General features: G+C 43.5%; 1 protein-coding gene and 1 long non-coding RNA gene across 2 annotated transcripts; one reads left to right on the top strand and one right to left on the bottom strand.

Moving 5' to 3' along the window:
• Positions 1-23: 23 nt before the first annotated feature.
• Positions 24-27,918, bottom strand: fa69b (FAM69B). Its single transcript, NM_001139836.1, is given in 7 exon segments — positions 24-1,113; positions 4,109-4,250; positions 6,678-6,904; positions 8,610-8,786; positions 9,070-9,177; positions 25,967-26,101; positions 27,241-27,918. Coding segments are annotated over 7 exon segments (1,302 nt in total). The 5' UTR covers positions 27,310-27,918; the 3' UTR covers positions 24-669.
• LOC145859179 (uncharacterized) lies at positions 5,497-10,969 on the top strand. Its single transcript, XR_014379430.1, has 2 exons — positions 5,497-5,857; positions 6,755-10,969. It is a non-coding gene; the product is annotated as an uncharacterized LOC145859179 (long non-coding RNA).

The following is a 27,918-nucleotide window of genomic DNA, read 5'->3' as shown; positions in this document are numbered from 1 at the left end:
TAAAAACTCACCATACAGTTACATCATCTTTTCATGGCACTAGTTTATTCAGTATTACTTCTCTTAAAGTAGAGTAGTTTAAAATGATCATCGCAAGGCCCAGAGCATACATCAACCTTCCAGCATAGCTCTAAGAAAAGTACAAGTACCTCTAGAGTAAATGACGTAGTTTGGACATGCTTCACTTATCGGCAGGTCCTGTAGTTTTTCCCTGGTTGAAGTTCTATTTGGGGGGGACTCCAGGGTTTTATTCATCAGGGCACACTATCAACATCAAGTCAAATTAGCTTTATATAAATTCTTATGTACAATGACAGCCAACACGGGCCAATTGTGTGCCGCCCCATTGGACTCCAACCAGGTTGCCCAGTGACACCCCCTCTCCAGCACAGATGCTGCGCCACTCAGGAGCGCAGCGTGCCTGACTAGATGTAACAGTAAACAAATCCGGGACACGCCAGGCAAAAAAACAAGGTAGCTGGGTGTGTGTATAATGCTGATGTCCAACTACTTAGCATAACTGCCGCCTAGCTAACATTGGCCACAAATTGAAATTTGTAACATGAAATAGATGGACATCCACAAATGAATGTTACGTCTACCCCTGAGTCAAGTTTTCTAATGAATATGACCCAGGTCTGAGGCAGGATCCTAGTATCTCTGTGGTCCTCAGGAGTACTGTGTGTTGGAGATGGTCTTCCATAGCAGGGTCTTGAGGTTGTTGAGGACCAATGAGTGGTGCACCTCCATCTGGCTGGCCAGGCTGCTGAGCGTCACACAGGTGCGGAGCTGCTTCTCCAGGTCTGTGCGGAGGTCCTGGGGCGCCCCGAACAGCAGGTAGTCTTGTAGCAACACACACACCTTGGCCAGGTTGGGCTGGACCACTTCCGTGTTACACTGCTTCACCAACCGATCGCAGGTTGCCGTGCAGTCACTCCCGAAGGTGCAGTCAGCGTTGGTCTCGCAGTGACGCCCCCGCAGGAACCCGCGGACCGCCGTCTCAGACGCCACACTGCGCAGGTCGGCCATCTTGCAGTCGTACTTGAAGTTGTAGCCCACGTGGCGCGGGCTGGCATCACACATCAGGAAGCTGCCATATGCCCCGTGGAACACCTGTTGATAATGTGGTATATAATTAGGTAACTGAATCACACATTAACTGAACTTTTTCTATTCCCAATGATTGTATTCAGTCTCTGTAATTGTCTGTATGCACAAAGCTGCAAAACAAAAATGTCATGGGGATAACACAGTGGTCGCATCCGAATACCTATACTAAATAGTAGGCCGTTTGAGTATGTGAAAATCTAGTATACTTTAAAATGCCAGATATCATACTGATTTCGGCTCTGACAACAGTTGATCAACAAGATATGGGGATGCGCTACTGAAATCATCGAATAACGGGAAACAACGCAATTGTGCATTACCAGTATGCGAAAATAGAAAGCTTCATAGTATGTGAATGTTTGAAAACGGAGTATGGTTTAAATGCCCGGATGTATACTCATTTCGGCTCTTCATCTAGTAAAATAAACTCAGCAAAACAAACGTCTTTCAGGACCGTCTTTCAAAGATAATTTGTAAAAAGCCAAATAACTTCACAGATCTTCATTGTAAAGGGTTTAAACACTGTTTTCCATGCTTGTTCAATGAACATGCACCTGTGGAACGGTCGTTAAGACATTAACAGCTTACAGAAGGTAGGCAATTAAAGTCACCGTTATGGAGACTAGAGAGGCCTTTCTACTGACTCTGTCTGGGGCGGTGTGTCACAGCATCATCGGACTGAGCTTGTTGTCATTGCATGCAATCTCAACGCTGTGCGTTACAGGGAAGACATCCTCCTCCCTCATGTGGTACCCTTCCTGCAGGCTCATTCTGACATGACCCTCCAGCATGACAATGCCACCAGCCATACTGCTCGTTCTGTGCGTGATTTCCTGCAAGACAGGACTGTCAGTGGTCTGCCATGTCCAGCGAAGAACCCAGATCTCAATCCTATTGAGCACGTCTGGGACCTGTTGGATCGGAGGGTGAGGGCTAGGGCAATTCCCCCCAGAAATGTCCGGGAACTTGCAGGTGCCTTGGTGGAAGAGTGGGGTAACATCTCACAGCAAGAACTGGCCAATCTGGTGCAGTCCATGAGGAGGAGATGCACTGCAGTACTTAGTATCTGGTGTGGCCACCAACTGCATTGACTGTTACTTTTGGATTTTGACCCCCCCCCCCCCCCCCCGAGTGCCGCAATGGTCTAAGGCACTGCATCTCAGTGCTAGCTGTGCCACTAGAGAACCTGGTTCGAGTCCAGGCTCTGTCGCAGCCGGCCGCGACCGGGAGACCCCTGGGGCGGCGCACAATTGGCCCAGCGTCATCCGGATTAGGGGAGGGTCCAATCGCACACTAGTGACTCCTGTGCCGGGTGCAATGCATGCTGACACAGTCGCCAGGTGTAAGGTGCTTCGTCCCGACACATTGTTGCGGCTGGCTTCCGGGTTAAGCGGGTGTTGTGTCAAGAAGCAGTGCGGCTTGGCTGGGTTGTTTCAGAGGACGCACGGTTCTCGACCTTCGCCGAGTCCGTACAGGAGTTGCAGCTATGGGACAGGACTAACTACCAATTGGATGCCACGAAAAAGGGGTAAAATAATAATAATAAATAATACTTGTATGCCATCTGTAAATATGAATAAAATGGTTAAATTAAACCACAAAGTGAGCAACCTTCCCGCTAGCCATGATTGGGCTGGACATGCTGAGAGATTAATTTGGATTGGTCTGCCATATAGCACGCTTCTGTCTATTTAAGCTGGTCAGTATGTGTAGGTAATCATGTCTTAACGATGCTTTTTATGAAATGTATCGCGTAGTAAAACAAAAGACTCCACTATGCAAGTATCCATTTCAATAGAATGTCACTGCAACAACTATTTCAGAGCACTCTTGTCAGTGTGCCAGAGCGCAGAAAAACAGATGTATTTACGAAGGCTCAACACCGGTTGAATATCGCCGGTGTCAGTAAATGTGCAGCAAAAAAGCATAATTCAATTGTTGCCAGGAGCACAGTTAGTCACCAACGCTTTGGATAACATGAAAACAGCCTAACCAGCTCTGCTAGGGCAAGTAAAATGGTCAGAGTTCGGGTGGGGGCTAAAGCTTATGATTCTTATGGCATTTCACACGGTCAGTGTGAACCAGAGTGACTTGACACAACAGGCCTTTGATCACAGATACCTTAAAAACTAAAAAAAGGTAGGGCCGTGGATCAGAAAACCAGACAGTATCTGGTGTGACCGCCATTTGCCTCATGCAGTGCGACACATCTCCTTAGCATTGAGTTCATCAGGCCGTTGTTTGTGGCCTGTGGAATGTTGTCCCACTCCTCTTCAATGGCTGTGCGAAGTTGCTGGATATTGTCAGGAACTGGAACACGCTGTCGTGCACATCGATCCAGAGCATCCCAAACATGCTCAATGGGTTACATGTCTGGTGAGTATGCAGGCCATGGAAGAAATGCCATTTTCTATGCGACATGGGGCCATGATTTATCATGCTGAAACATGGCTGCGGATGAATGGCACGACAATGGGCCTCATGACCTCGTCACTTTATCTCTGTGCATTCAAATTGCCATTGATAAAATGCAATTGTGTTAGATGTCCGTAACTTATGGGTCACTCTGTTCATAACGTTGACATTAGCAAATCGCTCGCTCACATGTCACCATACACGTCGTCTGCGGTTGTGAGGCCGTTTGGACATACTGCCAAATTCTCTAAAACGACGGAGGCGGATTATGGTAGAGAAATGAACAATCAATTCTCTAGCAACAGCTCTGGTGGACATTCCTGCAGTCAGCATGCCAATTGCACACTCCTTCAAAACTAAAAGGCATCTGTGGCATTGTGTTGTGACATAACTTCTAATTTTAGTGGCCTTTTAATTGTCCCTAGCACAAGGTGCACCTGTGTATTGATCATGCTGTTTATTCAGCCGTGGCATATTGCATACTTTTTACTAAATGGTACGTGCTAAATAGTGTGCGACGTTGAATACATGGTATGTAGTACGGTATATGGGCATTCAGACACGGTCAGTATCTTATCTTTACCTCTTCTATGAACTCCAGCAGGCCGATGGTGATGCGGGCCCTCCGGGGCCACGCCGGGGCCAGCCACTGGTTCATGCTGGAGCTTAGGGCCTCCGGGACTAACGCTTGCAGGTAGCTGGGGACCTCCAGCCTGTAGAGGGAGCTGTGAATTCAATGTTATTTTGGGTAAAAAAAAATGTTTTAAAGAAGAACGCACACAGACACACACACAGTACCAGTCAAAAGTTTGGTACTCATTCAAGGGTTTTTCTTTATTTTTACTATTTTCATCATTGTAGAATAATAGTGAAGACATCAAAACTATGAAATATCACATATGGAATCATGTAGTAACCCCCCCAAAAAAGTGTTAAATCAAAATATATTTTATATTTGAGAAACTTCAAAGTAGCCACCCTTTGAGTTGATGACAGCCTTGCACACTTTTCGAATTATCTCAAACAGCTTCATGAGGTAGTCACCTGAAATGTGTTTGAATTAACTGGTGTGCATTGTTAAAAGTTAATTTGTGGAATTTCTTTCCTTCTTAATGCGTTTGAGCCAATCAAGTTGTGTTGTGCCAAGGTATTTATTTAACTAGGCAAGTCAGTTAAGAACACATTCTTATTTACAATGACAGCCTAGGAACAGGGGGTTAACTTCCTTGTTCAGGGGCAGAACAACAGATTTGACCTTGTCAGCTCGGGATTCGATCCCCCAACCTTTCGGTTGCTGGCCCATCTCTCTAACCACTAGTCTACCCACCGGGTGGTATACAGAAGATAGCCCTATTTGGTAAAAGACCAAGTCCATATTATGGCAAGAACAGCTCAAATAAGCAAAGAGAAACGACATTCCATTATTACTTTAAGATATAAAGGTCAGTCAATCTGGAAAATATCAAGAATTTTCAAAGTTTCTTCAAGTGCAGTTGCAAAAACCATCAAGCGCTATGATGAAAGTGGCTCTCATGAGGACCGCTACAGGAAAGGAAGACCCAGAGTTACCTCTGCTGCTGAGGATAAGTTCATTAGAGTTACCAGCCTCAGAAATCAGCAATTAACTGCACCTCAGATTGCAGCCCAAATAAATGCTTCACAGAGTTCAAGTAAAAGACACATCTCAACATCAACTGTTCAGAGGAGACTGTGAATCAGGCCTTCATGGTCAAGTTGCTGCAAAGAAACCACTACTAAAGGACACCAATAATAAGAAGAGACTTGCTTTGGCCAAGAAACACAAGCAATGGACATTAGACAGGTGGAAATCTGTCCTTTGGTCTGATGAGTCCAAATTTGTGAGACAGGTGAACGGATGATCTCTGCTACACTCGCAATAACTGCTAACCATGTGTATGTGAACAATAACATTTTATTTGTGTGGTTCCCACCGTGAAGCATTGGGGAGAAGGTGTGATGTTGTGGGGGTGCTTTGCTGGTGACACTGATTTATGTAGAATTCATAGAACACTTAACCAGCATGGCTACCACAGCATTCTGCAGTGATACGCCATCCCATCTGGTTTGCACTTAGTGGGACAATCATTTGTTTTTCAACAGGACAATGACCCAACACACATCCAGACTGTGTAAGGGCTATTTGACCAAGGAGAGTAATGGAGTGCTGCATCAGATGACCTGGCCTCCACAATCACCTGACCTCAACCCAACTGAGATGGTTTGGTATGAGTTGGACCGCAGAGTGAAGGAAAAGCAGCCAACAAGTGCTCAGCATCTGTGGAACTCCAAGACTGTTGGACAAGCATTCCAGGTGACTACCTCATGAAGCTAGTTGAGATAATGCAAATCTGTCATCAAGGCAAAGGGTGGCTACTTTGAAGAATCTAAAATAGATTTTGATTTGTTTAACACTTTTTTGGTTACTACATGTGTTATTTCATAGTTTTGATGTATTCACTATTATTCTACAATGTAGAAAATAGTAAAAATAAAGAAAAACCCCTTGAATGAGTAGGTGTGCAAACTTTTGGCTGGTACTGTATATAGAGAATTCTTTTGTTTACAAGCAAATGTTAAGTTCGAGTGATGCATGCACATCCTTACACCAAAGATGCTCTAGCAGCATAGCTAACTGATGTCGGGACCTTGATAAACTTAGCAGTGAGTTAGTGATGACCATGAAAACACGCATGTCTGATGGCTATGTTCAACAGGTATATTATTCTCCTGGCTTTATCTAGCTCTATTTGTGATATTGTACCTTGCTGGCTTGCTAATTTGCTAGGTAATCAACCCTGCGATGACATCGGTGATGTATGTAGACAATAACCATCGGATTACGTGTTTGTTAACTTGCATGAGCTGCATTTGAAGTCAGAGGATTCTGTATCCACTCACCATGAATGTAAACAAAACCCTTTTTGATTCGAAACTGCGAGTGCAATTTTTGACGATGCGGCCGGGAAATGGGTCTATATAAACAAGATGTGCATTTGATCCCAGAGGATATCACTTGAAAGCATAAATGAAAACACGATTGGATTTGACTGTTGGTTACAAAGCCAAGAGAAAAACCGGAACAATATTTGTTGCATTGTAATTAAGCTTTCTGATTCCAAAGTGGTCCTCACTTGTGGCTCACGCGCTCAGTCACGTACAGGTCCCCGCAGAAGCCCAACAGTTTAGGGGTATGCTCCTTCTCCTGCAGAGCCACCATCAGCAAGAACTCGTTAATCTGGAGGAGAGCCCACACAGACTTGGCCTCGGCCAGGGACACCTTGCCGTCCTTGTTGACGTCAGCCAGGGTGATGACACGCCCTACCAAGGTGGTGAGAGAGGGCTGCTCCCCTAGTTTAGACTGCAGGGAGGATGGAGAGAAGAAAATAGGAAGTGAGGAAATGTTTACAGGTGAGTAATGTTCAAACCTTGCATAGCTAATGTTAAACTTTCCGTCAACTACGCAAGGGGGGGTAAGTATCAGCCAGTAAAGACTAGAAAACAAGTTGAAATATACACTGAATGTACAAAAATTACAACACCTTCCTAATATTGAGTTGCACCCCCTTTTGCCCTCAGAACAGCCTCAATTCATCAGGGCATGGACTCTACAAGGTGTCAAAAGCGTTCCACAGGGATGCTGGCCCATGTTGACTGCAATGCTTCCCAAGTTGTGTCAAGTTGGCTGGATATCCTTTGGGTGGTGGACCATTCTTGATACACACGGGAAACTTTTGAGCATGAAAAACCCAGCAGCATTGCAGTTCTTGACACAAAACGGTGCGCCTGGCACCTACTACCATACCCCGTTCAAAGGCGCTTCAATATTTTGTCTTTCCCATTCACTCTCTGAATGACACACATTTGCAATCCTTGTCTCAACTGTCTCAAGGCTTAAAAATCCTTTAACCGGTCTCCTCCCCTTCATCTACACTGACTGAAGTGGATTTAACAAGTGAAATCAATAAGGGATCAGAGCTTTCACCTGGTCAGTCTGTCATAGAAAGAGCAGGTGTTCCTAATGTTTTATACACTCATTGTATATAATGCTATGTAAAGAGAAACTAAACAACAGGTCACTTTTTAGTTCATATAGTCATACACACTATAATTAAAACAAGACTGTGGAATGATTGAAATGTGCTGGATTTCTTCCATGTGACTTCCATTAGATAATTGGCAGGGGGGGACACTAATATGATTCGATCTCACTACATTTGGGTGGATCCATTGTGCTGAAAAATGACTGCTATTTCAGCACCTTGTCTTGCACTATATTTGGCACAGGGCTGTAACCCTTAGCTTCCTGCTCTTTCTCTCACTTCCCCCTACCGCCTCCTTCCGTCACGCACACTCCCTGGGAGAATCTCAATTGCATACGCCTCGTGTCCTCTTTCCTCGCCTTCTTCTCAAAACCCATTGGACGAGAAAGCCAGAGGTACCTACCCTCTGACCTTCTCCTCCAATGGGGTTTGAGAATGAGGTGAGAAGAGAGGACACGAGGAGTATGCAATTGAGATTCTCCCCCTATGTCTACTGCCTCCTTCCATCGCACACTAACCCCTCCTCCCTCTTTCTTTTCCTCTCTCTCTCTGGGGAGCCAGCAGCATTCTGAAAGCACACACACTAGTAATAAGGTCACTCTGCCCTGCCTTTTGTTCATTTCCAGCACCAGCTACATGAAGCCTGTCTACAGAGGAACCGTCCCTCAGAGAGACTCAGCTTCACTGTGATTATCAGTTACAATGTAATGTTAGCTTCCGACTCAATATACTGTATCAAAATGCCCTAATTTCCCTCCGCCACAAAGTCAAACTAATTTCCAATTATGGTCCTCACCTCACTTTTCTATTATTGGTCCCGCGGTCAATGTGTAAATTACAGTACATCTTTTAAATCTGTAAAATTTCTCATAATACTACAAGTAACATATTTTGTGTGATGGTATTGTATTCAAATGTGCCTGTCTGTAATACTGCCTAACATAACCAAAAAAACAGTTCCATTGTGGAAAGTTCTTATATCTAACTGTGAGGACTGAGATGAAGGGAAATGAGCAGCCAGACCTTCAGAAAGCTGTGCAGCATCTCTCTGAACTCGTCCATGGAGGTCCCGCGGGTGGGCTTGTCAAACAGAGTCATTTCTTGTCTCAGAACAGAGTCAGGAGCAACGTCTCCCTTCAGAGGCTCCTCCAGACCACACTTAATGACCACAGGCCTCTCCTTCCACACACCACTGTACACCTACAAAACACAGATTTTTTTTCGTCATTTATTTATTTTACTAGGCAAGTCAGTTGAACTGACGGCCTAGGAACAGTGGGTTAACTGCCTTGTTCAGGGGCAGAACGTGATTTTTACCATGTCAGCTCAGGGATTAGATCTTGCAACTTTTCGGTTACAAGTCCAATGCTCTAACCACTAGGCTACCTGCCACCTCAGGTAGACAGTCATTAGGTAGTGTGTGGGGTTTTGTCAAGTGGTATGCGTGCATGTGTAATCACTGGGCTGTGTGTGTGCGTATTACCTGATGTGTGGAAGAGGTGGACATGCATCGCTGCAGGGTCAGAGTCCTTTCCTCGCATAGGGCCTTGCAGGACGACCCTGAGACAATGCCGCTTCTGTAGTGGTCACACTGGCACAGACAGACATGAAACCAGAAATACATTAATCAACAGGAAGAGGACCCAAGGATCCTACAATCTCTTGCTCATATGTACTATGGCCCAAATCCCACCCGCAAACAAGTCATGTATACTGTAGATGTCAATTGGGAATTTCAAGATTCCCCACATAGATGTCAAGTTAGAATCTCACGGGGTGAAAATAGAAAAAATCCTATCTGTTCTAGTGAGTTATGAATGGGTTAGCTGTGCTTCCATGGGGCAGAAGCCAGCGTGTTTTTGTGATTCTGAATGGCCTGATTGCTAGCAAGAATGACAACTGGGGAATCGTAAGTGGCTCGTTGAATGCTAGCAAGAATGACAACTGGGGAATCGTAAGTGGTTCGTTTCAGCTCATTTCATCTTGTTCTTGATACCATGTCTATTTACCAAGAGAGTTTCTGTATTTTTTTGTAGCTGTCTATTTACCACCACAAACCGATGCTGGCACTAAGACCACAATGAGCTGTATAGGGCCATAAGCAAACAAGAAAATGCTCATCCAGAGGCAGCACTCCTAGCGGCCGGTGATTTTAACAAAGGAAAACTGAAATCTGTTTTACCAGCATGTCACCTGTGCAACTAGAGGGATAAAAGCTCTAGATCACCTTTACTCCACAGACAGAGATGCATACAGAGGACCATAACTCTATCCTCCTGATTCCAGCTTTCAAGCAAAAACTCAAACAGGAAGTACTAGTGACGTGCTCAATACGGAAGTCGTCCAACGAAGTGGACGCTGAGCTACAGGACTGGAATATGTTCAGGGATTAATCCGATGGCATTGAGGAGTTCACATCAATTACCGGCTTCATTAATATGTGCATCGGCGACGTTGTCCCCACAGTGACCATACGTACAGTGGCTTGCGAAAGTATTCAAAGTAAACACTATCATCCCAGAAAACCCTGGACCCACTACAATTCGCATACCGCCCAAGAGGTGCGTGCTCAGTCCCCTCCTGTACTCCCTGCTCAACCATGACAGTGAGAGGACGTTTCTTTTTTTTGCTGAGTTTAGGTCCCAAAGTGCTCTTCCAAACGTTGGAGGTGAGCGGGCATCACTCGTGTGGGACACTCTTTCCTCAGAATCCACTGATTTGGTCACTCATCTATTTAATGTTTTTGTATTTCTCCTGCATGCTTGCGTTCAGTTTCCCAAATATGTCTGTTACATAGGCAAGGAGACACATTTTCTTTTCATCACACAAAACGTCAACAAAGTCCGTTTTTTTTTTTGTTTTTTTTTACATCCATTGTGAATGACAACAGTTCCTCAATTAACAAAATATGAGCCTCGGTGTGAAATAGCAAATTGTCATGCTCTGATCCCATATCTCTACACAGTTTTGCAAGCAGGCGTGCACACAGTGGATGCGGTTCGCTCTTGGTGTATCATACAATGCGTCCATATGGCAGAGGGAGACAAATGCATAACTAGAGTGCAGAGGCCTGACCACTGTCCCACCATAAATGGAGCCGACTCTGTGCAAAAGCCCACCATTCTATCCCACTAGCCGATGGTGGTCCATTTTGCAGCAGCGTAGCAGGCCTAGCGATTCACTGTGATTCAAGTGCGGCCTTTTCCCGCGATCTAAGTGCGCACGCTCGTTGGTTTAATTTAATTCTTCTTTTAGATTTGAATAATTTTTTTTCTTCAATTTACAATGATTTTGAGATAAAGAAGATAATTTTATTTATACAAATATATCTGTTGTATACCTGTTGTATTTGGCGCATGTGCCCAATAAAATGTAATGTTTTATTTTATGTCTTGTTTTGAGGTGTTTTCACTGATTTCATGTCAATGCTAATATAGCAAAACATTTGCTAAGCAACAACTCTAACAATGTACTTGAGAGACAAGTGCTCATTGTGCACATTTATTTATGTTTTCAATAAACACTGGAGACTAAACATAGCTTACAACAATCTAAGCCAACCCAGTCTATTTTACCCCATAGTTGCACACAAGTTGGTTTTGTTGCTAAACAACAAACCCGTCCATATGTAGTCGTCCCAGGACTGAGCTTCATTGTTGACACTTTAGTGATGTAACACACACACACACACACTAAAAAGATCTCTAAAAGAAAGTTTGTACATTTTGGGGAATATTCAGAGGTGGAAACTTTCCGTAGGAATTAACGGGAATATTTGGGAATTAATGGAAATATATGCAAATTAATATTAATACCATTTAAATGTAGATGTTTTTTGCATTGGATATATTTACCATATCATATGGAGACAGAAACCTTTCACCTTATCATAAGCAGACAATTGCAAATTATTAAATCCTTCCAATATACATTTTAAAAAACAATTTAGTTTAGAATTTAACTTTATTTAAATGAGTTGACTCTTCACATGGGATGATTTCACTGAACAACAAAAGAGAATATTGAATGATCCCAATGATCCATCGCATCTCCCCAAAACATTTTCAACATACATCTGTAAAATGATAGTCTAGAAACTAAAGCTTTCGTTGTCATCCTCTTAGGCTTCCATGTCTTCTCCCTGGAACTCCTCAATGTCCACCTCTTGAACGTCAGACTGAGGCCTCATCTTCACTATCACTTTCCAACCTTGTTGAGGATGGCTCTTTGTCAGGCTCAAAAAGCTTCAAATTTGCCCGGATGGCAACTAATTTTTCAACTCTTGTATTGGTCAGCCTGTTGCGTGCTTTGGTGTGTGTGTTTCCAAACAAGGACCAGTTGCACTCTGAGGCGGCTGATGTTGGTGGGATTTGGAGGATGGAGGCAACAGTGGAAAGAGTCTCAGATCCACAAAGTCCCTTCCACCAGTTGGCTGATGAGATATGTTGGCAAGACTGCCATATTGCATCGCCATCCCAAAGCCCTTGTACTTCACCAGACTGCCAAGAACCTTGCCCTCATCCAGGCCAAGGTGGCGAGACACAGTAGCAATGACACCATAGGTCTTGTTGATCTCTGCACCAGACAGGATGCTTTTGCCAGCATACTTGGGGTCCAACATGTACTCTATGGCATGCATGGGCTTCAGGTAGAAGTCTTCACGCTTTTTGATGCATTTCAGAACTGCAGTTTCCTCTGCTTGGAGCAACAGTGAAGTGGGCAGGGCAGTATGGATTTCTTCTCTTACATCTGTAAGCAGAGTCTGAACATCAGACAGGATGGCATTGTCTCCCTCAATCCATGCAATGGCTACTGCTATAGGTTTCAGGAGTTTTAGGCTGCTTACCACTCTCTCCCAAAATGCATCATCCAGGAGGATCCTCTTGATGGGGCTGTCCATATCGGCAGACTGTGATCTAGTCATTTCTTGGAGAGACTCCTTCCCCTCCAGGAGACTGTCAAACATGATAACACGACCCTAACGGGTGTTGCTGGGCAGCTTCAATGTGGTGCTCTTATTCTTCTCACTTTGCTTGGTGAGGTAGATTGCTGCTATAACTTGATGACCCTTCACATACCTAACCATATCCTTGGCTCTCTTGTAGAGTATCCATTGTTTTCAGTACCACGATGTCCTTGAGGAGCAGATTCAATGCATGTGATGTGAGGGTGGGACTCCTCCACTTTAGACCAAGCAGCGTTCATGTTCGCAGCATTGTCTGTCACCAGTGCAAATACCTTCTGTGGTCCACGGTCATTGATGACTGCCTTCAGCTCATCTGCAATGTAGAGACCGGTGTGTCTGTTGTCCCTTGTGTCTGTGCTCTTGTAGAATACTGGTTGAGGGGTGGAGATGATGTAGTTAATTATTCCTTGCCCACGAACATTTCAACCACCCATCAGAGATGATTGCAATACAGTCTGCTTTCTCTATGATTTGCTTGACCTTACCTTGAACTCTGTTGAACTTTGCATCCAGCAAATGAGTAGATAAAGCATGTCTGGTTGGAGGGGTGTATGCTGGGCGAAGAACATTCAGAAATCTCTTCCAATATACATTGCCTGTGAGCATCAGAGGTGAACCAGTTGCATACACAGCTCGAGCAAGACATTCATCAGCATTTTTATGACTACGTTCCTCCATTCTGTCAAAAAAAACTTTTGATTCCAGGGACTTCTGTCAGACTGCTTGTTGTGAGCGCTGAGGGAATTTTATGCACTTGGCCAGATGATTCTGCATCTTTGTTGCATTCTTAACATATGATTTGGCACAGTATTTGCAAATGTGCACAGCTTTTCCTTCTACATTAGCTGCAGTGAAATGTCTCCACATGTAAAGATTAGAAAAAAAAAGAGTAAAAAAAACAAAAATACAATTCCATGTACAAATATAGTTAAGCAGTTCGATTAAAAACTCCTTTGTAAGATAAATGTTTCAAAATGAAACATGTATGGAAACAGGTGAATTAACACTCCTCAGTTAGCAGGCTCAAGCAAGCTAAAACCCACATGGTAGCAAAAACTAACTGCCAGAAATTGTTAACATGTTAGAAATGATTTAAACACACTTTGCTGTAGGCTACTATTTACTAGTTAACAAAAAATAATGTATATTTTTTATGACATTCACCCCACAAAGTATTGTAATCAAAACCTTACCAGAAAGCATTTAGTCCATGGCTCAGACAGTGTAGTAGTGTCGGTTCAATAGCATCTCATTAGCGTGCAAGATCTTGAGAATCAGCTGTACATGTGATGAAAGAATGCACCGTGCACGCAAAGGGTTGCAATTCCATTGAATTGGGGATAGTTTAATGGGGAGGGGCAGGTGGGTCTTATGGGCAGGTGGGAGGGTAGCATCCCACCTGGCCAACATCCGGTGAAATTGCAGAGCGCGAAATTCAAACTACAGAATTATAAATATTTAACTTTCATAAAATCACAAGTGTAATACATCAAAATAAAGCTTAACTCAGCCGCTGTGTCAGATTTCAAAAAGGCTTTACGGCGAAAGCACACCATGCGATTATCTGAGCACAGCGCCCTGCATACAAAACCATGAAAAACATATTTCAACCAGGCAGGTGCGACACGAAAGTCAGAAATAGCGATATAATAAATGCCTTACCTTTGATGATCTTCTTCTGTTGGCACTCCAAAATGGGAGCCACCTAGAAAACTACAATTTCTGGCTCACTTTTCCAAAAACCAGCATGAAACTCTTTCTAAAGACTGTTGACATCTAGTGGAAGCCCTAGGAACTGCAATCTGGGAGGATTTCGCCTTATAATAAAAGTGACAGCCATTGAAAACAGTGGTAGGCTGATTTTTTTGGGGGGGGGATGGTTTGTCCTCGGGGTTTCACCTGCCATATCAGTTCTGTTATACTCACAGACATAATTGTAACAGTTTTAGAAACGTTTTTTATCCGGCCGTGAAAATACTGCCCCCTATCCATAACAGGTTAAATTCATCAAAAAAGTTAGCGTATAACAGTGAACCTTTGTTGTGGGATACACATAAGGCAATTCTAGGTCTTGTGGCATGTTTTGGTTAACCTCTCTTGGGTAGGGGGCAGTATTTTCACGTCCAGATGAAAAGCATGCCCAAAGTAAACTGCCTGTTACCCAGGCCCAGAAGCTGGGATATGCATATAATTGGTAGATTTGGATAGAAAACACTCCAAAGTTTCTAAAACTGTTTGAATGGTGTCTGTGAGTATAACAGAACTCATTTGGCAGGCCAAAACCTGAGAAGATTCTGTACACGAAGTGCCCTCTCTGACCATTCCTTGGGCTTCTTGACTCTCTTTATTGAAAACTGAGGATCTCTGCTGTAACGTGACACTTCCTACGGCTCCCATAGGCTCTCAGAAGGCGGGAAAAAGCTGAATGATGTCTTTGCAGCCCCTGGCTGAAAAACATTAGCGCATTTTGATAGTGGTCGATCTGAGTACAATGAGACTGAGGCGCGTGCACGAGCCGACCCCATGTTTTTATTCTTTCTTCTTTGAACGAAAACAACGACTCCCGGTCGGAATATTATCGCTTTTTTACGAGAAAAATTGCATAAAAATTGATTTTAAACAGTGGTTGACATGCTTCGAAGTACAGTAATGGAATATTTAGATTTTTTTTTGTCACGAAACGCGTCGGGCGCGTAACCCTTCGTCACCCTTGGATAGTGTCTTGAACGCACTAACAAAACGCCGCTATTTGGATATAACTATGGATTATTTTGAACCAAACCAACATTTGTAATTGAAGTAGAAGTCCTGGGAGTGCATTCTGACGAAGAACAACAAAGGTAATCCAATTTTTCTTATAGTAAATCTGAGTTTGGTGAGGGTCAAACTTGGTGGGTGTCAAAATAGCTAGCCGTGATGGCGAGCTATCTACTCAGAATATTGCTAAATGTGCTTTCACCGAAAAGCTATTTTAAAAATCGGACACCTCGATTGCATAAAGGAGTTCTGTATCTATAATTCTTAAAATAATTGTTATGTTTTTTGTGAACGTTTATCGTGAGTAATTTAGTAAATTCACCGGAGGTTTGCGGGGGGTATGCTAGTTCTGAACGTCACATTCTAATGTAAAAAAAGCTGGTTTTTGATATAAATATGAACTTCATTGAACAAAACATGCATGTAATGTATAACATAATGTCCTAGGGTTGTCATCTGATGAAGATCATCAAAGGTTAGTGCTGCATTTAGCTGTGGTTTTGTTTTTTTGTGACATTATATGCTAGCTTGAAAAATGGGTGTCTGATTATTTCTGGCTGGGTACTCTGCTGACAATCTAATGTTTTGCTTTCGCTGTAAAGCCTTTTTGAAATCGGACAGTATGGTTAGATAAAGGAGAGTCTTGTCTTTAAAATGGTGTAAAATAGTCATATGTTTGAAAAATTGAAGTTTTGGGATTTTTGTGGAATTTGTAATTCGCGCCACGCCCATCATTGGATATTGGAGCAGGTGTTCCGCTAGCGGAACGTCTAGATGTAAGAGGTTTTAAGCAAAATCCCCAGGCTTAACCTCCCATGGAAAATTTCCAGAAATTTACCGGAACGTTTCTGACCATTTGCAACCCTAACCACAGCATAAAATAGCATGCTTTTGGGGTGTGAGATAATCTTGCTTGGGAAACATCCAGGCACCCTGCCAGCCTGGAGCTAACTCCACTGTTCTAAGAGCTAGCTCCAGTAAAATGAGATCCAGCCAAACAGTATGAATCATACCAAACAAAAATACTTAAGACTATAGGCTGTGACCTCCTCCTCCACTGTATGGTGGTTGCTATGGTAATATGACTTAATTATGGACACTATGGATTGCGAGCCAACCAATTAAAGGACTTTTTTAAATTATTTGTTTATCTTCCTTTTTGGGGGGGGGGGGGGGGGGTAATTCTGCAGGCCCAGCTACTCTATTGTCCTTAATGTCACAGTAATGTGCAGATTACCCTGGGAGTACACAACATTGCCAACACTCTCTTACACACACAGAATCCCAAATTACCTCCTTATCCTCGGCCCTCGCCTCCGCCATATGCACAAGTGTCCACAAAGCTAAGGGAGTGAAAATTAGGGAGGGTGTAGGGGATAATTAGACCCTCCAATAACAACTCAGACCGAGCCAGCAAAGCTGCCAGCTTCAGAACAAAATGGAATCCCAGGACTGTTATTTTTGAGTTTGCGCAATTTCACACAAAATAATGGAGAAGCGTGCCTAATTACGTGCATTTGTTTGTCAGATTTCACACATGTAAAACATGAAATACCTCCCAAATTAAATGTTACTGTGGTTTATATCTTATAAAACGACAGGGGGATTTGTTCATTAGAATTTTATGTTATATTTTTTGAAAGTGGAATATGAATTGCATCATTCAAGTCAAGTAGCCCAACCGGTCGGTAGATGGCGCTATTATTCCTTTTACGTTGTTTGTCATCTGCATACAACTGGAATGTATGCAGCCAGCTATACACTTGTGTCCCCTGGTGACAGGCTCGTACATAAAACATCCTGCATTCAGGCTGCAAAGGCGTCAATTTCCTCCTTAACTAGCTTTATTGGCGAGCCACCGAACCAAAAAATGCACACAGGGTTAAAACATCCTGCATTCAGGCTGCAAAGGCGTCAATTTCCTCCTTAACTAGCTTTATTGGCGAGCCACCGAACAAAAAAATGCACACGGGGTAAAGCCAGGGGCAAACAATAGACTGCTGCAACCTGATTGGTTGAACATCAGGAAGTACCATTAGCCACTCTAGCATGGTGGTGGAAAATTGTGCTTTTATTAAGACAGTATGCTTATTTTTCCTTATTTAAAAAATACATTTTAGGATTCACATAATATAGTACCCAGGTGAGAAAGGCACTTAACCCTAATTGATCCATAAAGTCACTCTGCATAAGAGCATCTGCTAAATGACTAAAATGTAAATGTACTTACAACTGCTGGTTGGTTTGGTTAATGGTTTGCTTGTTCACCAGGGATGGTCTAACTAATCCAGATCTTTTTGAAGGGAAAAAACCACACAGAGGGGCCGATTCCTTGACACAGATTAAACCTAAGAGAAAGACAAACTGAATTGCTTTCATGGAGGACTGGCTTGAATTGTAAGGATGACCACAACTTATTTTCATCATGAGAAAAAGCTATTGGTTTTCTGCTCAATGTTGGGTAGAGGTATCCATTTAATAAACACAAGAGACCAGCAAAATGGAAAAGGATGTGGCAATAGCACAAACAGCGGCATATAGTGGGCAAAACCTAGTACTTTCACACTAATTTATGGTAAATAATGCAAGCGACTTCAATGGCAAATTTCTCTGAATGGCGAAAAAAGACATTCACAGGGAATACATTACATAGGATGAAAGAGCAATACTCCAAGCTGCAGCACCACACTACTTTGTGTAAAGTTCCCTTGTGTAAACTTCTTCGATCTAATATCAATTGGGGTGGGATTAGCGTGGGGTATGGAGGCTCCGTGAGTGGCTTTTGAGCATTTTATTGGATTCCGCATGCCTTACTCATTGATAGGAAGAATTGTTCCAAATCGGATTTTAGGTACTATATTTATTGAAGATTATATGAATCTTATAAATTAAAATGGGCAATTTGGGTGCAATTAATTAGCTTAATTTCACAGAGATCAAATTACATTGCAACAAAATACTGTTTCAAGAATACTAATGTTACGTTTCGAACTACAGAAACAAATTCAGCACAATCAGAGATGGTGGGTGTCGAAATCCTATTTTTTGTGCTTTGAGGCAGAACAATCCTCCTTCCCTTACTCTCCTCTCTCAGACACTGTTTTCAATGTCTTGTAAGTCCAGAGAGCCTGCCTCCCTCTCGCAGCACAAAGAAGAGTTGGGCACAACAGTGCTGCCGTATTGATCACAATACAAAGATAGAGAAACCAAAACAGGACCACCTCAGGCTGTCCATTAATCTTCACACTTCGCCTCTTTTTCTCTCATGATCCTTCACTACTTGAATATGTGTGCTGACTGCTGAGCAACAAACACAAGCACTCCCAACCACTTCCGAGAGCCTTCAGAAAGAATTCACACCCCTTGACTTTTCATAATTCGTTGTATTACAGCCCAATTTTTTTTGGGGTCACTGGCCGACACAATTCCCCATAACATCAAAGTGGAATTATGTTTACCAAAGATTTTTTTTATATAAAAAATATTTGTAAATAAAATATAATATAAAATTATAGACTGATCATTTCTTTGTCAGTGGGCAAACGTACAAAATCAGCAGGGGATCAAATACTTTTTTCCCTCACTGTATCTGATATTGGCAAAAAGCTTAAATTCTTGTTAATCTAACTACACTGTCCAATTTACAATAGCTATTACAGTGAAAGAATACCATGCTATTGTTTGAAGAGAGTGCATCATTTTGAACATGAAAAGTTATTAATAAACATATTAGGCACATTTGGGCAGTCATGATAGAACATTTTGAACAGAAATGCAATGATTCATTGGATCAGTCTAAAACTTTGCACATACACTGCTGCCATCTAGTGGACAACATCTAAATTGCACCTGGGCTGGAATAATACATTATGGCCATTATCTTGCATTTCAAAGATGATGGTACAAAAACAATACAAAAGAACGGTTGGTTTTTTCTTTGTATCATCTTTTACCAGATCTATTCTGTTATATTCTCCTACATTTCTTTCACATTTCCACAAAGTTCAACTTGTTTCCTTTCAAATGGTACCAAGAATATGCATATCCTTGCTTCAGGGCCTGAGCTACAGGCAGTTAGATTTGGGTATGTCATTTTAGGCAAAAATTGTTTTAAAAAAGGGGCGTATCCTTACGGACGCAAACAGCACAAAACAAGACAAAACCAGCGTTTATTTTTCCAACTACAAGCAATGAGCCCAATCAGTCCTCCATGACAATTACAAATCACTACAAAAGATAAGGCTAATTAATCATTGGTTTTGGGGTTATCCTCAGGTAAAACAATTTAGCTAATCTATATTTCCAAGTCCTACTCTTAAAGATCAAGGGGTATTAAATTAATTGGAATGACTGGAAATCTGACCGTTTTTTATTGATTTTTATGTAAAAATATTTCCTAACGGTATTACTATCTGTAGTAGAAAGCAATGGGTTAAAGAAGCCTCCATAACCAACCCATAAAGTAAAAGGCAACATCCATTTATGGCCAGTTATGTAACCTCTAACATTGATGTATCCTGCAATAGATGTCATTAAATTGGTAATACTAATTTTAGTCTTCTTCTAATGCATCTTAAGCAGGTTGACAAGTCTTGTCCTTAAGAGACAGTGCAATTGAGCGATTTCCTTGTAAGGATCCGACAGCGAGTGTGTAATCTGCCTCTACCATCAGTCCTATTAGCCAACGTACAATCATTGGATAACAAAATAGACGAACTACGATCACGAATATCCTACCAACGGGACATTAAACTGTAATATCTTATGTTTCACCAAGTCGTGGCTGAACGACGACATGAATAACATACAGCTGGCGGGGTTTTACGCTGCATCGGAAAGATGGAACAGCTTTCTCCGGGAAGACAAGGGGTGGGGGACTGTGTATATTTGTAAACAGCTGTTGCACGAAATCTAATATTAAGGAAGTCTCAAGGTTTTTCTCACCTGAGGTAGACTATCTCATGATAAGCTGTAGACCACACCATTTACCAAGATAGTTCATTTATATTTTTCGTAGCTGTCTATTTACCACCACAAACCGATGCTGGCACAAACACCGCACTCAGTGAGCTGTATACGGCCATAAGCAAACAGGAAAACGCTCATCCAGAGGCGGCGCTCCTAGTGGCCGGGGACTTTAATGCAGGGAAACTTAAATCAGTTTTACCTCATTTCTACCAGCCTGTTAAATGTGCATCCACCTTTACTCCCCACACAGATACGCGTACAGAGCTCTCCCTCGCCCATCATTTGGCAAATCTGATCATAATTCTATCCTACCGATTCCTGCTTACAAGCAAAAACTAAAGCAGGAAACACCAGTGACTCGGTCAACAAAGAAGTGGTCAGATGACACAGATGCTAAGTTACAGGACTGTTTTGCTAGCACAAACTGGAATATGTTCTGGGATTCTTCCGATGGCATTGAGGAGTACACATCAGTCACTGGCTTCATCAATAAGTGCATCGGTGACGTCGTCCCCACAGTGATTGTACGTACATAGTGCAGAGTTCCAAGATGGCGTAGCAGTCGGACGTGTGTTTGTCTTGCCAGGTCCTGTCCCGTGTAAATACCGTTTTCCTCGTTTTTTTCCCATATATATTTTAATCTCACTTTCCATCTACAGACTGAACATACTCTCCTGCAACCCGCCTCACACAATGTGGTACGGATCTGCGATTTTTATACTTTAGAACCGGAACCCCCATTAGAAGCTAGCCAGCTAACTAGCTACTAGTTAGCTAGCCACTGCTAGCGGTCTTCAACGTTAACTCGGACACCAGCCAGCCTCAGCTCGGTCAATACCTCCCAGTCTGCACAGCGCTATATCAACCCAGAGCATATTGGACTCCTTTTTCTCTACCACATCTCCGGATTCCAACCGCAAGCTCTGAACCTTTACACCGGATCATCGCAGCTAGCTAGCTGCAATCCGAGTGGCTACTCCTGGCTAACGTCTCTGTCCTGAAGCAAGTGCCAATTAGCCTTGAGCTAGCCTCGAGCTAGGCCCATCTCCGGCTTCCCAAAGAGGTCCGCCAGCTAATTATTGGGCTACAATACCTCTTTTGCCAATTGGCCAGGTCTCTTCACTGCCGACACGGAGCTACACCGATCCATCACGACTGGTCTGCCAACGTAATCGTCCGAGGTGGTTTCAAAAGGCTCTTCCGTTGCGACATCGCCAAAGGCCGATCTGCTATCCCCGGCCCGCTAGCTGTCTGAATCGCTGGGTCTCCTGCTCGCCTAGCGTAGTAGCGACTACTGAATCGGCACCCTGACTCACCTATTGCTACTCACTAGACCCTATGATCACTTGGCTACACATGCCTCTCCCTAATGTGAATATGCCTTGTCTATTGCCGTTTTGGTTAGTGATCGTCTTATTTCACTGTAGAGCCCCCAGGCCTGCCCAATATGCCTGAGATTACCCTTTTGTCCCAGCCCCCACACATGCGGTTACCTCATCTGGCTTAACTGGTGCCTCAAGAGACAAAACCTCTCATCGTCACTCAATGCCTAGGTTTACCTCCACTGTAGTCACATCCTACAGACACCCCTTGTCTGTACATTATGCCTTGAATCTATTCTTCCACGCCCAGAAATCGTCTCCTTTTACTCTCTGTTCCGAACACACAAGATAACCAGTTCTTATAGCCTTTAGCCATACCCTTATCCTCCTCTGGTGATGTAGAGGTTAACCCAGGCCCTGCAGCCCCCAGCACCACTCCCATTTCCCAGGCGCTCTCATTTATTGACTTCTGTAACCGTAAAAGCCTTGGTTTCATGCATGTTAACATCAGAAGCCTCCTCCATAAGTTTGTTTTATTCACTGCTTTAGCACACTCCGCCTACCCTGGTGTCCTTGCCGTGTCTGAATCCTGGCTTAGGAAGGCCACCAAAAATCCTGAAATTTCCATCCCCAACTACAACATTTTCTGACAAGATAGAACTGCCAAAGGGGGTGGAGTTGCAATCTACTGCAGAGATAGCCTGCAGAGTTCTGTCATACTATCCCAGTCTGTGCCCAAACAATTCAAGCTTCTACTTTTAAAAATCCACCTTTCCAGAAAAACAAGTCTCTCACCGTTGCCGCTTGTTATACACCCCACTCAGCCCCCAGCTGTGCCCTGGACACCATATGTGAATTGATCACCCCCCATCTATCTTCAGAGTTCGTACTGTTAGGTGACCTAAACTGGGATATGCTTAAGACCCCGGCCGTCCTACAATCTAAGCTAGATGCCCCCAATCTCACACAAAATATCAAGGAACCTACAGGTACAACCCTAAATCCGTAACCATGGGCACGCTCTTAGATATCATCCTGACCAACTTGCCCTCTAAATACACCTCTGCTGTCTTCAACCAGGATCTCAGCGATCACTGCCTCATTGCCTGCGTCCGTTATGGGTCCGTGGTCAAACGACCATCCCCATCACTGTCAAACGCTCCCTAAATCACTTCAGCAGGCAGGCATTTCTAATCAACCTGGCCCGGGTATCCTGGAAGGATATTGACCTCATCCCATCAGTAGAGGATGCCTGGTTGCTCTTTAAAAGTGCTTTCCTCAGCATCTTAAATAAGCATGCCCCATTCAAGAAATGTAGAACTAAGAACAGATATAGCCCTTGGTTCACCCCAGACTTGACTGCCCTTGACCAGCACAAAAAGATCCTGTGGCATTCTGCATTAGCATCGAATAGCCACCGCAATATGCAACTTTTCAGGGAAGTCAGGAACCAATATACAAAGTCAGTTAGGAAAGCTAAGGCTAGCTTTTCAAACAGAAATTTGCATCCTGTAGCACTAATTCCAAATTGTTTTGGGACACTAAAGTCCATGGAGAATAAGAGCGCCTCCTCCCAGCTGCCCACTGCACTGAGGCTAGGAAACACTGTCACCACTGATAAATCTACGATAATCAATAAGCATTTTTCTACGGCTGGTCATGTTTTCCACCTGGCTACCCCTACCCGGCCAACAGCTCTGCACCCCCTGCAGCAACTTGCCCAAGCCCCCACCCCACTTCTCCTTCACCCAAAATCAGACAGCTGATGTTAAGAAAGAGTGGCAAAATCTGGATCCCTACAAATCAGCTGGGCTAGACAATCTGGACCCTTTCTAAAATGACCCGCCAAAATTGTTGCCATCCCTATTACTAGCCTGTTCAACCTCTTCTATATCGTCTGAGATGCCCAAAGATTGGAAAGCTGCCACGGTCATCCCCCTCTTCAAAGGGGGAGACACTCTAGAGCCAAACTGTTATAGACCTATAACCATCCTGCCCTGCCTTTCCAAAATCTTCGAAAGCCAAGTTAACAAACAGATCACCGACCATTTAGAATCCCACCGTTCCTTCTCCGCTATTCAATCTGGTTTCCGAGCGGGTCATGGGTGCACCTCAGCCACGCTCAAGGTCCTAAACAATATCATAAACGCCATCGACAAAAGACAGTACTGTGCAGCCGTCTTCATCGACCTGGCCAAGGCTTTCGACTCTGTCAATCACCGCATTCTTATCGGCAGAGTCCAGTGTGTCAAATTGGAGGGCCTGTTGTCCAGACCTCTGGCAGTCTCTATTGGGGGTGCCACAGGGTTCAATTCTTGGGCTGACTCTTTTCTCTTTATATATCAATGATGTCGCTCTTGCTGCTGGTGATTCTCTGATCCACCTCTACGCAGACGAGACCATTCTGTATACATCTGGTCCTTCTTTGGACACTGTGTTAACAAAACCTCCAAATTAGCTTAAATGCCATACAACACTCCTTCCGTGGCCTCAAACTGCTTTTAAATGCTAGTAAATCTAAATGCATGCTCTTCAACCAATTGCTGCCCGCAACCGCCCGCCCAGCATCACTACTCTGGACGGTTCTGACTTAGAATATGTGGACAACTACAAATACCTAGGTGTTTGGTTAGACTGTAAACTCTCCTTCCAGACTCACATTAAGCATCTCCAATCCAAAATTAAATCTAGAATCGGCTTCCTATTTCACAACAAAGCCTCATTCAGTCATGCTGCCAAACATACCCTCGTAAAACTGACTATCCTACCGATCCTTGACTTCGGCGATGTCATTTACAAAATAGCCTCCAATACTCTCGTTGGCTGGCCCTCGCTACATATTTGTCACTAAACCTACTGGCTCCAGGTCATCTATAAGTCTTTGCTAGGTAAAGCCCCGCATTATCTCAGCTCACTGGTCACCATAGCAACACCCACCCGTAGCACGCGCTCCAGCAGGTATATTTCACTGGTCATCCCCAAAGCCAACACTTCCTTTGGCCGCCTTTCGTTCCAGTTCTCTGCTGCCAATGACTTGAACGAATTGCAAAAATCACTGAAGCTGGAGTCATATCTCCTTCTCTAACTGTAAGCAACAGCTGTCAGAGCAGCTTACCGATCACTGTACCTGTACACAGCCAATCTGTAAATAGCACACCTCATCCCCATATTGATAGTTATCTTCTTGCTCTTTTGCACCCCAGTATCTCTACTTGCACATCATCATCTGCACATCTATCACCACAGTGTTAATGCTAAATTGTAATTATTTCGCCTCTATGGCCTATTTATTGCCTTACCTCCCTAATCTTCTACATTTGCACACACTGTACATATATTTTTCTATTGTGTTATTGACTGTACATTTGTTTATGTGTAACTCTGTGTTGTTTGTGTCACACTGCTTTGCTTTATCTTGGCCAGGTCGCAGTTGTAAATGAGAACTTGTTCTCAACTAGCCTACCTGGTTAAATAGATATATATTTTTTTAAAGATAACCCAAACAGAGGCCATGGACTACAGGCAACATTTGCACTAAAGAGTAGTGCTGCCGCTTTCGAGGAGCGGGACTCTAACCCAGATGCTTATAATATATCCCGCTATGCCCTCCGACGAACCATCAAACAGGAAAAGCGTCAATACAGGACTATGATTGAATCGTACTACACCAGCTCCGACGCTCGTCGGATGTGGCAGGGCTCGCTAACTATTACAGACTACAAACGGAAGCACAGCCATGAGCTGCCCAGTGACACAAGCCTACCAGACGAGCTAAATTAGTTCTATGCTCGTGTCGAGGCAAGCAGCACTGTAGCATGTATGAGAGCATCAGCTGTTCCGGACGACTTTGTGATCACGTTCTCCGTAGCCGATGGGAGTAAGACTACTTGCATTGGCTATATTGTAAAAATGTATGAAAACAAAAATGTATTGTAATGACCCTGGGTTTATAAGCGCGGAAATCGATTCTGCCGCTTGAGCATGCTTTTGCGGCACAGTCGATAGCGCGCCGGACTTCGGGCTTGAAGGTCGAGGGTTCGGCGCGCTATCGACTGTGCCGCAAAAGCATGCTCAAGCGGCAGAGTTGATTTCCGCGCTTATAAACCCAGGGTCGTTACAGTATTTAAGGTTATGTTAGGCATTAGGGTTAGCAGCGTGGTTAGGGTTAGGTTTAAAATCAGATTTTATAACTTTGTTGCTGTGTCAGATACTAACCTGTGCCTCTTTCAGGGAAAGTAGTCTAAAAGTAACAGAAGGTAATCCAGAAGTTACATTACTGATTCCAATTTTGGACAGGTAACTAGTAACTGTTATGGATTACATTTAGAAAGTAAGCTATCCAATCTTGTGAGCACACTCATACTTACGATGACCATGTGGCAGACATGTCCTCGGCAGAGCTCGGAGTAGGAGGCATACTGCATGTAGAGGACCCAGCTGGCCACCAGGATACCCAACCAGGCCAGCAGCAGGTACTTCACCTTTAACACCGGGAGACGACTCTACATGGGAGAGAGGAAGACACCATGGTCATTCAGTAGATGCTTTTATCCAAAGCAATTTACAGAAGTGTCAGCATTGTATGTGGCGCACGCGGGAATCAACTTATTGCCAGCAGCATGCTCTAACTTACTGGGCCATTGGCACCTGTATTTACTGTTATCTGTAGTGCCGTGCCAGAGTGGGATATTAACAAAGTACACATTATTTTTAACAGATTTCCTGTTGTTGAACCATCTCATGTGCAAAGAAATCTGCAGCCACCCAAGCCATAAGACTGTTAAATAGCTAACAAAATGGCTACACGGACTGAGTTTACAAACATTTTTTTTGCACTGTTTTTATGCACACTGACAGGGCCCTACACACTCACTCCAACACACACACATAATATGCACATACATTAATAATGGCTCTACACACACGCACTCACGATGGCTCTTCACCTTAAACCCCCCCGCCCCCCACACACACACAGTAAATTGACCTGAAACTGACTGCCCCTGTAAATAGTATGCTTACTTGCATACTCATGTTCCTTATTTGTTATTTTTATTTCTCGTGTTTTTGTTCTACCTTGTTATTTGTAGTATTACAGCGTTAAAGATTACTGCATTGTTGGGTTTAGAGCTTCCAAGAAAGGCATTTCACTGTACTTGTGCAGGTGACATAAAAAACGTGAAACTAGCCATGCCATTTCTGGCACCATTCTTTTACTCCTCAAACGGGTTGATTGTCATATGAATATGACATATGAACAATAACTTTTAATACATAAGTGAAGTAGGGCTATGTGCAGCCCATATGCTGTGGGGGTAGTAACTTGTCTCGATTTTCATGCAATTTGCCAAGCCACCATTCAGTTTAGGCGCCATGACCGCAGCCAAAAACGGAGGCTTGTGCATCCATCTCCAAAATGAATACCACAGATTTATATCACTCAAATCTTTCCACATTGATAATCAATAGCACCTCATTGTCCATAAGGCAAATAACCTGTTTTCACATTTGTTCAACCAAAATAAAATTCACACACTGGTTTATGGTGTTATTAGGCCGACCTAATTATACAGAAAGAGCTCTCAATTGGTGATTATCTGATGGCACAAAAACGCAGCCAAATCTCAGGTACTGGTCCCACCTGCAGCCCCTTCGACAGAGGGCAAAACAGCACCAGGTGCACGAGTCTCCGTAAACCTCTGTGCATCATGGGCGATTAGGACGCGCTCGGGCTGGGATGGTAAATCGCTGAACCGTATTCCCGTCGAGTCACATCCTTGAGATCAGCATTTCCCGTCTGAGCACAATAAAATCCTTGAGATCAGCATTTCCCGTCTGAGCACAATAAACTGACATCACTCGTTCAACCCCATAGCATAGTATTATGCGCCTTTGTCGTGCGATATTTGTATGAGGGGCAAAGATCTTTTGTGAAAATTGAAAACAAAATAATAAACAGTCCAGAGCGACGGCGATGAGTCAGGTCAGCGAGACAGAGGGCATCGTTTCATAATCCTATTCAACAAGAACGCCATTATTTTTGCAGAAAATAATAACCGATCCAAGGCTTTCACCCGTCCTTGGGGAAAAATACAAAGTGCAGCGATATTCCGTTCAGATCATGCAGAATGACATTCTGGCCACACGTTTTCAGCTGCCGAGGCGTCATCGATTAGGACAGCAGAAAAAGCATGTCCCACTCCTCTGTTTCAACAAATAAATAATGTATAAAGTTAGATACCCCGTTTTCCAAATATAGTAGCCTTCTTATAATATGCTACGCTGCTACACCTTCCGACTCCACCGACCAACCCTCGTT

This window comes from Salmo salar, chromosome 11 (genome assembly GCF_965601325.2).
Source record: "Salmo salar chromosome 11, fSalSal1, whole genome shotgun sequence".
Lineage (NCBI taxonomy): Eukaryota > Metazoa > Chordata > Actinopteri > Salmoniformes > Salmonidae > Salmo > Salmo salar.
Note: the sequence above shows the minus strand (reverse complement) of the source record. Positions and strands in the feature narration are given on the sequence as shown.